Below are 14,592 nucleotides of genomic sequence, written 5' to 3'. Positions count from 1 at the left end.
TGACTCGAATTGCCTAAGATTCAATGGATAAAATATAGCCCAGTGATCAGAGTAATACCTACAACGTCACGTGTTGGTCTAGCAAGCCGATCAAGTAGATATTTTTCTTAACAAATATTTAGAGCAACCGGGCGACAGGGAGCTGTTTGATCAAGATGGTTTTTAGAACCCATACGTTTGGACTAGCTTGCGTAATCATAACTTATTTATGCATTGGTTATGCTGATTATGTGGTCACTGTACATATGATTGGTGGCTCTTTGTCTTACAGGTACAATACTTAATTTATCAACCAAAAATCGAGTTTGCTTTTGCTTTTTACCTGTTGAGCTTTATTTGGTCGATGAACTAAGTATATATCGGTGTACGTAGCCATTTAGAACAGATAGTTTGGTTTTTTATTTTAATATGTAGTAATATGTATGTTAATAATGTACGATCTTTACAATGTTTCGTTTTAGCGTGTTTGGAATGATGAACATAATCGCATTCAATGCAATTCTTGGCCTGATGGTTCTCTCGCACATTCGTGCGATGACATGTGATCCTGGAATTGTTTCTACGCTGCCAAACAATCAAGCTGATTTAAACTTGGTTCAATCAGATAAATACAAACAGTCGGTAAGTTCACAATAATTATTATTCATTGTTCACTATTCTCTTAATCGATCACAAGTTATAACATGTTTAGATTGAGAAAAGTCGAACAACCGCTGTCGAGATTGGACCAACAGTTGTCGATATATAAACTCGTCGAGCTTCAAATCCGTCGAGGTTCGGACTATAATCTGTTTAGATCACTTAAAAATGCATTGTTTACCAGATTGGCAGAACTGTTTGTTAGCCATGTATGATGAAAATTACTATTTTTTGTCATAATATGATTGTAATATCTCCTATAATCTGGTTAGTATTTAAAATATCTATAGATATGTCTTGATGCATAATATTTTTTTGAAATTACTTGTTCCTGATTTTACTTGGAGAAGAAGTTTTATGGCAAACTTTACCATAAAATTTCTGCACTAATAACTGCTGCACTATGAAAGTTGAAATTAGAATATTGTTATAATACATTGGAAAAAATTGCAAAAAATAACAAACTAATCAGGATTTGATTATTCTTTACAGTAATGATTTTATTACTGTTCTATCGTATTACAGCGCACCCTCGAGATACGATTACTCTGATATTCAATTTTTTTCACTTTACGATGTTAAACATTGTGAGATTTTTACCTCACCATACTAATTTTATTTCACCATACAAATTTGGGAAAAGTTTCATCGGAGTTAAAATTTGGCGATCGGTGTGCTCGTAACGCACGTTGAAATAACAAAGACGCCGAAATACAGTTCGCCGAAAACATTTTCGGAACGATTATAATAGACATGATGATCGACTTCTCTCAGGTCAGCATTCCGCGTGGGAAATTTCATGTAAAATACGCAAGCGAGAGCAAATATTCATTTTTAGCGTTAAACAGTGCACCCTCGAGATACGATGTTGATCCGTTCCAGGGTTGGCATCGTATGATGAAAAAATCGTATGTAGGGGTATAGAGACCATTGGAATTATACAATGCAAACATCCCTTGGTAAAAATCGTCAAAATTTTATAAAAATGTGTATATATTGAAAATTAGCAACAAAATAGTTTGTTAACTTTAGCAATTATAGTTATCACAGTAACTGTATTGTATTTAGTGGATTTTAATGGTTATGCTCTGCAATAAAATGCAAAATTATAATGTGTGTACCAAATGCAGTACGTACGGTGAGGAGTTCTTACCTTCGAAAGGTACGCATAACATAAACTTTGAATTCACTTCAAATAAGTTTAGCTTGCCAAACAGTTTTAAGTGTGAGTTTAGCTAAACTCACACTTAAAACTAAGTTTTAATATGTGTTTTGAACTATTTTACTGAATTTCAACTTTTTATCATGAAATTTTATCGCCCATCAGTTTCTGTTTTCACTTTCACTGTAAAATTTAGCGTGTCTGTATGAAACCTTTTTCAACGTAATTCAATAAAAAGGCCAAGCGATGCAGTTATCGAAAGCGGCCTCTCGCACACTTGACCATTTAATGGCTACCGAAAAGAAAAACGAAATTTTATTTACTATTCAGGACGCACATACCTTTGGATTAACGTGACTTTAGCTGGTACATGTAGCGAGTAAAGCAGAGAGGAGGCCAAATACGTATCAATGCTAATTATGTTGCTGTATACTTGAAAATAAATTTAATACGTAATGAAATGGAATTTTTAGCAGGCTAAAAGAAGTTGTCTACTCCTGTCCAATTTTTCTACTGATTTAAAAGAAAAAAATGCTGTTGCAATGCAGAAAATTGCTTGCTAGCTAACGCTTGTAAAATAGTCCAGAAAAGATGGTACAGTAGTTTGTCTTGTATGAAATGTGCACAAGAATCAATGTAACCATACATACAAAGTTTGTCCGTATTTATAACCTAGAGGACAGGGCTTTAGCAAGTTCTAGAAAGTTATGTAGATGGATCAACTATCATGAGTAGCTAGTTATATATGAGTTACATACATACAATAAATTGTATTTACGTAGTAGAGAACAAGCCCGCTTGCAAAGACATGGTTAAACAAGAAAATAAACCATAAAATCAAAATGAAATAAATAAAACATAAAATGAAATGAATAAAAGATAAAAAACATGCCACACAAAGAAGATAAATAATGATATACATTATACATGCATTGTTCGTATGTACCAGTCCACATCAGTGAATTAAACACTTGAAATATTTCTGCGCCGATGTAGGTTTTTCTGTATCTTCTACTTCCTCGTCCCACTAAATGGTTGCTCCTCTTGAATGCTGATCGCGTGCATGGCCTTCCATTTCCTTCAAATCGTCAGTCAAAAGCTCCTCCTTGTGCTTGCTTAATGGAGTTTTTGTTTTAACAATAATTGCAAATGTTGAGTGGTTGCGACCATATTTCTTGGCAATATTAACAATACATCGCCTTCTTATTTTTTATGACCTCCAACGTTGTTGACACGGAAATCACTTTTCCTTCTTTTTGTAACATTTGTATTAGTCTCAGATTCCATAGCTAACGAATTAAATATAGGTGAATTAAATAAACGTATGCTGACTAAAAATTGTAAAAAGTAGTAAAAGAGTACAATGTAATATCAAAGCTATTTTTGCTTTAATGTTATGAAAGTAACGACAACCGTATAATTATAACTGCTAGGAATTCATATAAACAAATTGTGGTGAGCGCGAGAACTCAACTTACGCAGCTTATTTTTAGATACATGTAATTGGTTTTATATCATAATCAACACATTAGAGTCTGTAAGAAAAGACCAATGGTTTTGTATCATAATCAACACATTAAAGTCTGTAAGAAAAGACCAATGGTGACCATGATCGAAAACAATTTTGAGAAAAACACAAAATGCCATAACGGAACATTTAACCAACTGTTAATTAAACTATAACATACTTGCGTCACTCACATTTAACACAAAGTTATAATAACTAGTCTGCTTGGCGGTCCCGTGGGCTGTAGAGATCACTTTATTCATAATGATTTCATTCTATTTATAATGATTTCACAGCGAGGTGACGGAGTTGTGCAGTAGTATTGCTCCTTTGAAGTATTGCTGATTTGAAGCCCAGATTTTAATTCCCATGCTAGGCAATCTTTTTTCCTAATGCTGTTAGCGTGGCTTTGGATGGACACGGCTCTTATTATAGTAAAGATTTGTGGCAGAAATTGTAATCAAACAAACATAAAATTTACTTCACCACTTGGTTAGAGTTAACAGTTTAATGATCAGAATGAGTTTCTATCATACTAGGTTGCAATACTAGGTTTCAAGATTGTTAGCTTTTAAAGGTGTTAAAAGTTTACAAATTGCTTGCATTAAGAGCAGGCCTTCAAAAACTGCTACAGTAGTTTCTGAAGTGAGATGTAATTTTGGCCAGAATTCATGTAGTAATAAAAAAAATTTGTTCGTAAATCTTTTGTTAGGAGGGTGTCAACGGATGGACAATCTGCTCCAAATGTGATGCCGTAAGACCGCCTCAAGCTCATCACTGTAGGATATGTGGAAAGTGTATCAAGAAAATGGACCATCATTGTCCTTGGTTTGTATCTGCGCACTATGTACTTCCACTACACCTTTGTTCATGATCTCTCACCCAATATCTTTCTTTATGGTTATTACTGCTCCTGCAAACAAGCCAGGCTTGTAAAGACTGTGGTAGTCACCAAAAAGCCAGATGACATCAATTTGTTGCTATATGTTCTACATACATTGATATATATATATATATATATATATATATATATATATATATGACTATAACTATATCAGACTATATAAAACAGACTATAACTTTAGATAAAACACTGTGTTTTATCTAAAGTTAGAGTCTGTTTTATTGATTTTAACTTGCTCTGATTTTATCATTGAGCACTCTGCTCGGATCTTAAGCTTTTACTCACGTATATACTGTACTGTATATATATATATATATATATATATATATATATATATATACAGTACAGTATATACATGAGTAAAAGCTTAAGATCCGAGCAGAGTGCTCAATGATAAAATCAGAGCAAGTTAAAATCAATAAAACAGACTCTAACTTTAGATAAAACACAGTGTTTTATCTAAAGTTATAGTCTGTTTTATATAGTCTGATATAGTTATAGTTGATACAAACAGATAGTTTGTATAGCATTAGCTGTATATATATATATATATATTTATATATATATATATATACATATATACAGTACATAACAATAGTTATATTAACCTAGATTGTGATGGCATGTATGGTGAGAAGTTTTTCACAAAAATAAATATAAGCATTCAAAAATAAACTTCATAGCCCCTCAAGCGGTGGATTTATCTTTTGGTTACAAGTGAATGTTAAAAGATACTTTCTATGAATTTAAAATAAGGAGGCATGCATTTAATTTGTAGGATAAATAACTGTATAGGAGAGCTGAATCAGAAATACTTGCTTATGTTTCTCTTCTACGTTGGTAAGTGGTTTAAATTCTCACTGTAGATGGCTTGCTAACATCTGTTTAGTCTATATGAAACGCTGTAAGGCAGCTCGCACGCGCAATACCTAATTTTTGATGAATAAGTAGGGACAATGAGTTCCAATCAAAACCCTGTGGACACTATTGCAAATCGTAATTTTGTATGGATGACACTGGAGATGTCCATAAAAAATTGTGTTTACACATAAAAGTTTTCTAACAGATTTAGCTTCTTAGACCCAAAAAGCGAATCATTGGGTTATAAAATCTTGTTTGAGTCACTGCTACAAGTGTTGCAGCTCACAAGGTATTGTCTATAAACAAGGCGGCAATTAAAAATGTATCTTCAGCTTTTATATCTTCATTTTCATAAGCTCGATAATCTTAACAGCCATTCATATACCTTCAGCCATCTTACTTGAATATTAGCACGCTGTTTCAACTTGTAGCTAAGTATTTCTACCGTGAAACTGTTTTGCTAGCAAAAGCATTTAAATGTGTAACTTTAAAAACAACTTTTAATTTCATTTCAGAGAATACATCAGTCCATTGGTCTGGATTAATACATAAAGTTTTCCAGCTCATCTTCCAAAACAAAAAATAAAATTAGCATCAACTGGTATAGCATTAGCTGTTATATCACCAGTTTGTATAGCATTAGCTGTTATATCATCAGTTTGTATAGTATTAGCTGTTATATCATCAGTTTGTATAGCATTAGCTGTTATATCACCAGTTTGTATAGCATTAGCTGTTATATCATCAGTTTGTATAGCATTAGCTGTTATATCATCAGTTTGTATAGCATTAGCTGTTATATCATCAGTTTGTATAGCATTAGCTGTTATATCATCAGTTTGTATAGCATTAGCTGTTATATCATCAGTTTGTATAGCATTAGCTGTTATATCATCAGTTTGTATAGCATTAGCTGTTATATCATCAGTTTGTATAGCATTAGCTGTTATATCATCAGTTGGTATAGTATTAGCTGTTATATCATAAGTTTGTATAGCATTAGCTGTTATATCATCAGTTTGTATAGTATTAGCTGTTATATCATCAGTTTGTATAGCATTAGCTGTTATATCATCAGTTTGTATAGTATTAGCTGTTATATCATCAGTTTGTATAGCATTAGCTGTTATATCATCAGTTTGTATAGCATTAGCTGTTATATCATCAGTTTGTATAGTATTAGCTGTTATATCATCAGTTTGTATAGTATTAGCTGTTATATCATCAGTTTGTATAGCATTAGCTGTTATATCACCAGTTTGTATAGCATTAGCTGTTATATCATCAGTTTGTATAGTATTAGCTGTTATATCATCAGTTTGTATAGCATTAGCTGTTATATCATCAGTTTGTATAGCATTAGCTGTTATATCATCAGTTTGTATAGCATTAGCTGTTATATCATCAGTTTGTATAGCATTAGCTGTTATATCATCAGTTTGTATAGTATTAGCTGTTATATCATCAGTTTGTATAGCATTAGCTGTTATATCACCAGTTTGTATAGTATTAGCTGGTACAGATAGAATTAGCTGGTACAGATAGCATTAGCTGGTACAGATAGCATTAGCTGGTACAGATAGAATTAGCTGGTACAGATAGTATTAGCTGGTACAGATAGAATTAGCTGGTACAGATAGCATTAGCTGGTACAGATAGCATTAGCTGGTACAGATAGCATTAGCTGGTACAGATAGCATTAGCTGGTACAGATAGCATTAGCTGGTACAGATAGCATTAGCTGGTACAGATAGCATTAGCTGGTACAGATAGCATTAGCTGGTACAGATAGTATTAGCTGGTACAGATAGCATTAGCTGGTACAGATAGCATTAGCTGGTACAGATAGCATTAGCTGGTACAGATAGCATTAGCTGGTACAGATAGCATTAGCTGGTACAGATAGCATTAGCTGGTACAGATAGCATTAGCTGGTACAGATAGCATTAGCTGGTACAGATAGCATTAGCTGGTACAGATAGCATTAGCTGGTACAGATAGCATTAGCTGGTACAGATAGCATTAGCTGGTACAGATAGCATTAGCTGGTACAGATAGCATTAGCTGGTACAGATAGCATTAGCTGGTACAGATAGCATTAGCTGGTACAGATAGCATTAGCTGGTACAGATAGCATTAGCTGGTACAGATAGAATTAGCTGGTACAGATAGCATTAGCTGGTACAGATAGTATTAGCTGGTACAGATAGCATTAGCTGGTACAGATAGCATTAGCTGGTACAGATAGCATTAGCTGGTACAGATAGAATTAGCTGGTACAGATAGCATTAGCTGGTACAGATAGCATTAGCTGGTACAGATAGCATTAGCTGGTACAGATAGCATTAGCTGGTACAGATAGCATTAGCTGGTACAGATAGCATTAGCTGGTACAGATAGCATTAGCTGTTGTATCATTAATTGCAGTCTTCATTGTCTTTAAATTGTTTTCTTTCTCTGATCTGTAATTTGATTGTTATAATGATAATTCAGTGGTAACAAATTATCATGTTTTGATTGACTAGTTTGTATTTCAGTGGTGGCTTCGGTATACGCAGCCTCTATGGTAGCCACCTACTGGCTGCTTCATCCTCCACACCTCAGTCCATTAGTAATGCATAATAAGACGTGAGTATGTATGCCTCCTTTAGGTATCTCTTGTGGTCGTGCCACTGTTCACGAGAGCTATTTTACTTGTGTATCTTGAATTCGGTTACTAGCATAGATGCTCCTATAACTTATACCTGCCTTAACGTAAATTTTACATTCCATAGAGGATTTATGTGAAGTTTTTGCTTCATACTATGTAAAAAAACATATAACGTAAAGAGTGAAATCGGGGCAAGCTCTCAAAATTGATTTCAATAACACGCATCTATTGGGTAGCCTTGAAAGTATCGCTTTCCCTCTTGTCGCACTTGAGAGAGAAAATGACGCATAGGGTTATCTCTATTATATATGCTTTACTAGTGCCTTGGCAGTCTAGTTCACCGTGAGAATTCATCGGATGTGTCGATAAAGCACAGATAATAAGTACCTGCGCAATTCCTCGATGTAGATGTTAGATTTGACGTGTTAGATGTGGTGTACATGTCGGTGTAGATGATCAGTGTAGATGTTTCTACCGATCTGAATGCCACGAGGTGGAGTATCATTGAAAGCTGATCTTTAATCGTAGTCTTGAACCTTTTTGATGGATAGCCATACTGACGGACAGACATACTGACGGACAGACATACTGACGGATAGACATACTGACGGATAGACATACTGACGGATAGACATGCTGACGGATAGACATGCTGATGGATAGACATGCTGACGGATAGACATGCTGACGGATAGACATGCTGACGGATAGACATGCTGACGGATAAACATACTGACGGATAGACATACTGACGGATAGACATGCTGACGGACAGACATACTGACGGATAGACATACTGACTGATAGACATACTAATGGATAAACATACGGACGGATAGACATACTGACGGATAGACATACTGACGGATAGACATGCTGACGGATAGACATGCTGACGGATAGACATGCTGATGGATAGACATGCTGACGGATAGACATGCTGATGAATAGACATACTGACGGATAGACATACTGACGGATAGACATACTGACGGATAGACATACTGACGGATAGACATACTGACGGATAGACATACTGACGGATAGACATGCCTATTATTATAGTAAAGTTATATTTTTTATGGTCTTTTAGAGACATAAAACATTTTTATTGGTTTCCTTTTGCAAATTAGGCCCCGCTGTCTAGAATAAAAAAAACTGTTTACAGTATATGTATGCGTTTTCCTTATCTCATTTTAAAATTACCTTAATCATGGACCATGAACCGAGGGAAAGTGATAAGGAAAATGTGAAAGATTGTCGATGCAAACCCATAATACTACAGTTACGGTAGTCATTAAATTAAAAAGTTTTCTTTTTCTTGAAAAACTAATTTTTTTTTCCATTTGAAGGACTAAAGGAATGGGTTTGGGAAGATTTTAGAACAGATAAGGCAATTTACATGTATGTTACTGTTCGTATAGCATAAATTTCCTATAATATGAACGTTCCCGGAATGAATTATTTATGTCATAGGAGCGCCTACTGTATTTATCTTGCTCGTTAAATTTTGCCTTGAAATTTTAAGTAATGATGACCTCAGTGTTTCAATTGGCTGGTCTCTCGTTTGTAGTCGAGCTATTACATAAGGTATTGTTGTCATGACAACTGCATAAAATTTGCTGGTCCAAATCTTTGATTTTTGTTTACATTTAGCTTATTCTACTATCAACCAAATCTTCTCTTGAGCTTCTGTATCTAACTATGGAATATAGAAGCCATTCGTGGTGGCTGGTTCACTATTCCATGTTCCTATGTTGGGGTGTGGCGCTATCTTCTGATTGGCTATACGCTTATTGGTTCATGTGATTGGGCCACCTGCTCTGTAATCATCAGCTAGTAGCAAAATATTATGATTGCTGTCATTTCTTATTTCATCCAGGATGCACACAGCGGGCCTCTGTTCTATCGCCGGACTTTTTAGTATATTCTCATTCGTTGTCGGCTACGACAAGGTAGGTTTTACTTTGTGTAGTGGTACAGCTCTAGCTACGTCGCATAGCCCGTATCCTATACATTCCTGGTACATTACGATGATTTCATGGTACTGTTAATACAGTGAAACCTTTACAAACGAAATTTTCTTTGTTCTGGAAGCTACTTTGTAAGTAGTAGCCCATTTTACCACATAAATGTCCTAATCTGTTCCAAGCCCCACAAAACTCGGACATTAGATTGGTATAAATTATAAATACATGTAAAGGCTAAAACCTGTAACAAATACATGTTAAAATTATATTATTTCATAATAAATAGAAAAAAGACACACGGAAAGAAGAAAGAACAGTAAAATAATGAATAAAAACTCTGAATGGTGTGTTTGTTTGGTGTTGACCGTGTAGAGGAAGATAAGTGGAGAAGACAGGGAGTGGGAAGGCCATAGAATGGGGGTATTGCATTGTTGTTTTGGTTTTCTTTTGCTCATAATAATTGTCTTTACGAACATAAGTAGAAACCTCAGTTTATGTCAGCACGAACTGAACAACTATTTCATCATAAAGGAACACAGAACTTGAATTGCTAGCAGTGAAAGTTGTCCTACTCTGTATTGTGATAGATGATTACTCCAAATTACGCGATGTGCGAAGACAAACATTTGTCGTATATTGTTTTTGGGCTAGCAAATGAAACTAAATGAGGCGCGTTTTACGGCCCTTTATATCTAAAATATCTTTTGTAAGTTGAAGCAAAGTTTCTACCAAAAACATTTTGCGTCTTGAAAATTGCATATCTAGACTTTTTTATAAGTAGAGGTTCCACTGTATGTTCTCTCCTAACCGCCAGTAAACCTTAATCTCTTGTTACAAAGGTGACTGTTGTACCGGCTAAGCCTGTCTATTACCTCATTCGGGTAGAGATATATGAAAGTTACTCCTACACACAGCATCTTTAAGCATCACACTGGTTGTACGGTCAAACCTTTACATATGAATTTAATTTATTTCAAGATCTGCATTCTGTGTTAGCGCTGTGGTACGCTGCAATGAATATTTTTATAAACATGCTTTGTAGTTCGTTCATAGTTGTACAGCTCAAAGCCTGCTATAACTTTGTAATAACCACTGCAGTAGCTTTCATGTATAGTTTAGGTTTTTACAATTATTTTACTTAGTTATATTATTTATCATCTGTCTTTTAATGTTACTTATAGCTAATACCCCGGCAGCCCAGTGCGCTGTAAGAGGTCATCAGGTGTCACAATATAGTACGCCGAATAATTATGTGTGTGGTTAGGTGTCAGCAAGTTTGGCTACCAAGCTGAAAGTCACTGGTTCAAATTACACGGGCTGCAATTTTTGTTCAATTCTAATCGTGGCTTCGGACAGAGGGACATGGCTTTTACTAGAAGATGGAAGTATTTTTTGTTTTGTGGTCTCCAGAAAAGATTATACAAAATACGACAAGAACATGTGCTCTCACATACGACAGTTGTGAGATTCAAAGTAAATATTGGAACAGGTCAACACGCTATGTCGAGGTTTGATTATATAAGGTATTGTAATTAGATTTTGTAGCTGAAAGAGTTAACTCGATGCAGACTGGATATTTTTATAAATCCTCTGTTGCTCGTGGGATGTCATGTGCTCTTTGGGAATCTTTAGTAGGAGATGTATGGAAAGCGGGCTAGTTTGTGTCAAGAATTTTGCTATCATGAGGCAATTGTCAAAAAAATTTGCAGTGAGAATGGCTGTTTTGAATGCATTTCAAAGCTATTTAATCAGCAACCCGACTTCAACCTTTTTCATGAAGCCACGAAACATAATTACTATTATTTTTCAGCTGGCTGCTGTTCGGATCCGTAAGGAGCTGTCTGGAACGGCGACAGGAGAGACAAACAGTCAGATGTCCACTAAAGAAATTTGCTATGAGGTGTTTGGTGATGGTAAGTTTTAACATTTCTGGCTCCAAATTCAGGTTTATTATTAGTCCTCAATGATTGTTAGACGTTTTTTAGCAACAGACAGGGGTGTAGTCATTTATGTTTCCACTATTGCAAGGTTTCAATTTCAGTACAGCGGCTACGGTGGTGATGTTAGTTATGGGTAATTTTTTTGGTAATCTTTATCATTTATAACACAAACTCTTTTTATTATCTCAGACCATACATACTATACATATTTCAAAAGCAAGTTTGTTGACACTCTGTCTGCTACCAAAAGTATTCTAAAAGATTGTAATCTATTTATTGGGCACTCATTTTATCCTATCCTGTGATTGATAATAAGGGCTGGCCAACTAAACGTTCAAGTACACTAATTTAATTTTATATAGCTACATTTATGTGTATGTTCAGAATACATATTAAATTTGGCCAATTTTTTTGACGAGTATAAACTTGGTTTTTATTGAAGTTTTTGTCATAATGCACAGATACAGCATGTTACACCAAAACCATGATAACAAGGCAGCTGATATTGATATTTATTTAATCAGTTTATGTAGTTGGTTAGTTGATAGTAATATTCATCTTTAGCTCTCCATCGGTGTGCATATTGCAATAATTTAACTAATAAGTACTTAACAAACTATAAATTATAACAAGAAATGTGTTTATTTCAAGTGATTCCATAATTACGATCACCACTAGATAATGCTGCTTTTAAGCATCCAGCAACTGTTTTCAGTTGACTTGATGCAATCAAATTTTAAAGACAAAGCCACTTATTTAAGCTTTCACAGACTGTATTAAAATAATTTTTTCAACTTTATTCATACTAATGGGTTTTTGAAGTGACAAAAGACAGTATATCATAATATATGTAATTAGATGAGTGTGTGTTGTTGTAATTGAGGACTTGTGTGTGAAGATCGAAAGGTTATCAAAAGGCTGAAACACTAGAGACGAGATAATAGATGTTCAAAGAGTTTACGCAATGGTCTTTATTAAAAAATTTTTTTGCAAGAGCAGACAACTCTGAAATTGTATTTGTTTCCAGAAGCATCTATGCATGCGAATTGTTTTTCAATACAAACGAATGTATTGAATGTACAAATATAAACGAACGCATTGATCTGGATTCTGATGTTTTTTCAAATCTTCAAGTTTGATAAACTAATAGTAATAGCTGAAGTGTTGATGAGACTGCTTGACAACAGTTGAATACTTGTTCGTGCGATTGCATTATAATTCATACCGTATCACTGGCTTTTGATGTGTCTACCAGAGTTTTTGTCAGTTTTTTCCTTATTTTTTTTATTGTATCTTTTTTATTCTTGTAGTTGAAGCAGGGTTGGAAAAATCAGGATTTTTAAAAAAGTCGGATTTAAATCGTTTTTTTTATTTCAATCGAATTTTTTTTAAACCAATTACCAGCTTTTTTTCATAACCGTTAAGATAATATTATTTTATTTTGTTGAAGTGTTAGCATGGAAACATTAGCAACATAACAACACAACTTTGCATCACTTTGATTTATTAAAAGTTGTTTTTACTTTAATTTTGATCAAGTTGTGCAGTTCATATACACAGTAGACCCTCTATAAGTTCCATTTTTAGACATGGAAAAAATCAAAAAAATCATCAAACATGATTTTTTTAGGATGATTTAAACCATTTGATTTTAATCGGCCCTGAGTTGAAGTAAATACACTTAAATCTAAACGAGTTTTATCCTAAACTACGCATGTTTCAGTTCACCCATTCCTATGGCTGATACCTCTGAATATAAACAAGAGAAGAAATGGTGCAAGGCAAGGGCTCCTCACAAGTTGATCTAAAACCTGATACACTGCCGCTAAGGGTCATTCGCAGAACTGTCCTTGGCGCCACAATTGTATCAGGAATATATACCCATGAGCCATAATGTTAGCTTATTATTATAAGCAGAAGAAATGAGATTATTATATAGACAGAGGAGAACATATCTCATCCGTTTGTGTAAACACTGTTGTATTATTTAACCTTATACTATACTAAATGTGATGCAAACCTTTCATAATAATGTAGCCAGATCGGCAAAGATATAGTCTAGCCCTATTATTCTGTTATACTCTTTTGTCTTATGGCTAAAATAGTTCTTTATTTTAATTGGTTGTCTGAGCATGTCTAGTATCTTTCATGTTTTGAATTGCTCTTATCTTTTACAGCAAGCTTTAATCATGCAGGCGCCGATCAGTGCATATTTATCTGTCACTTCCAGATCATAATTGCGTCGTACATCATTATGCATTCTTGTATGCGTGCGATGCTTGCGACATTGTTAGATTTGCTTTGTTTTAAATCATGTGTTTGCTGACAAGATTCTTGCTCATTAAGCTTCATTCAACAAATTTTTTTTCATATCATATGCTGGATTACCACAGACATAAACTATGTTTGTATTTGGCTTTTCAATGTGTAATATTAGTAATTGCAATATATTGTGATGAAATGATGTTGTTGTTTTTAGAATTAAAAAAAGTGGCATAATTTGATTGTGGTCAAGGTGTGGATGACAAGCTAAGTGTCCAACAATTTCTTCCTATGTGAAATACAAACATGAATATATGTATGTATATAAATGGTTTAAAGAACGGTTTGTACTCGGCTTTGCTTTCAAATACTACCAGTTTCAAAGATGCAAAGCCTTCGCTTGTCTGGCTGTATTTTTAATTCTTAAAAGGATACCTCCAGATGAGAGAAATGAGCGATATATAACTAGCTGCTAGAGATAACATCACAAATTGAAATGATTATCCGAGACAGTCATGGATTGGTAAAAAGAAAACATCAAGTTTGTGGTTATGAAAGACATGAATGTTGAATTGATGTAGCAACCTAACTACGCAAAAACCTAAGGTCTAAATGAAAAATAGGATCAGAGACCGATTAGTTAGAGAGACCTTTTCAAACTGGCAGCACTGAAGTTTGCTTGACACCTAGCTTTTCG

The 14,592-nt window shown here is 34.4% G+C and overlaps 1 protein-coding gene across 1 annotated transcript; it reads left to right on the top strand.

Moving 5' to 3' along the window:
* The first annotated feature begins 127 nt into the window (after positions 1-127).
* LOC137407583 (palmitoyltransferase ZDHHC3-like) lies at positions 128-14,214 on the top strand. Its single transcript, XM_068094081.1, has 8 exons — positions 128-271; positions 462-621; positions 4,021-4,136; positions 4,991-5,052; positions 7,611-7,701; positions 9,606-9,678; positions 11,504-11,606; positions 13,357-14,214. Exons 1-8 carry the CDS (start codon positions 156-158, stop codon positions 13,434-13,436), a joined length of 801 nt encoding a protein of 266 aa, XP_067950182.1. The 5' UTR covers positions 128-155; the 3' UTR covers positions 13,437-14,214.
* Positions 14,215-14,592: the final 378 nt, after the last annotated feature.

The sequence above is a fragment of the Watersipora subatra genome, chromosome 1, assembly GCF_963576615.1.
Source record: "Watersipora subatra chromosome 1, tzWatSuba1.1, whole genome shotgun sequence".
Classification (NCBI taxonomy): domain Eukaryota; kingdom Metazoa; phylum Bryozoa; class Gymnolaemata; order Cheilostomatida; family Watersiporidae; genus Watersipora; species Watersipora subatra.
This window is presented reverse-complemented; position numbering and strand designations above follow the sequence as displayed.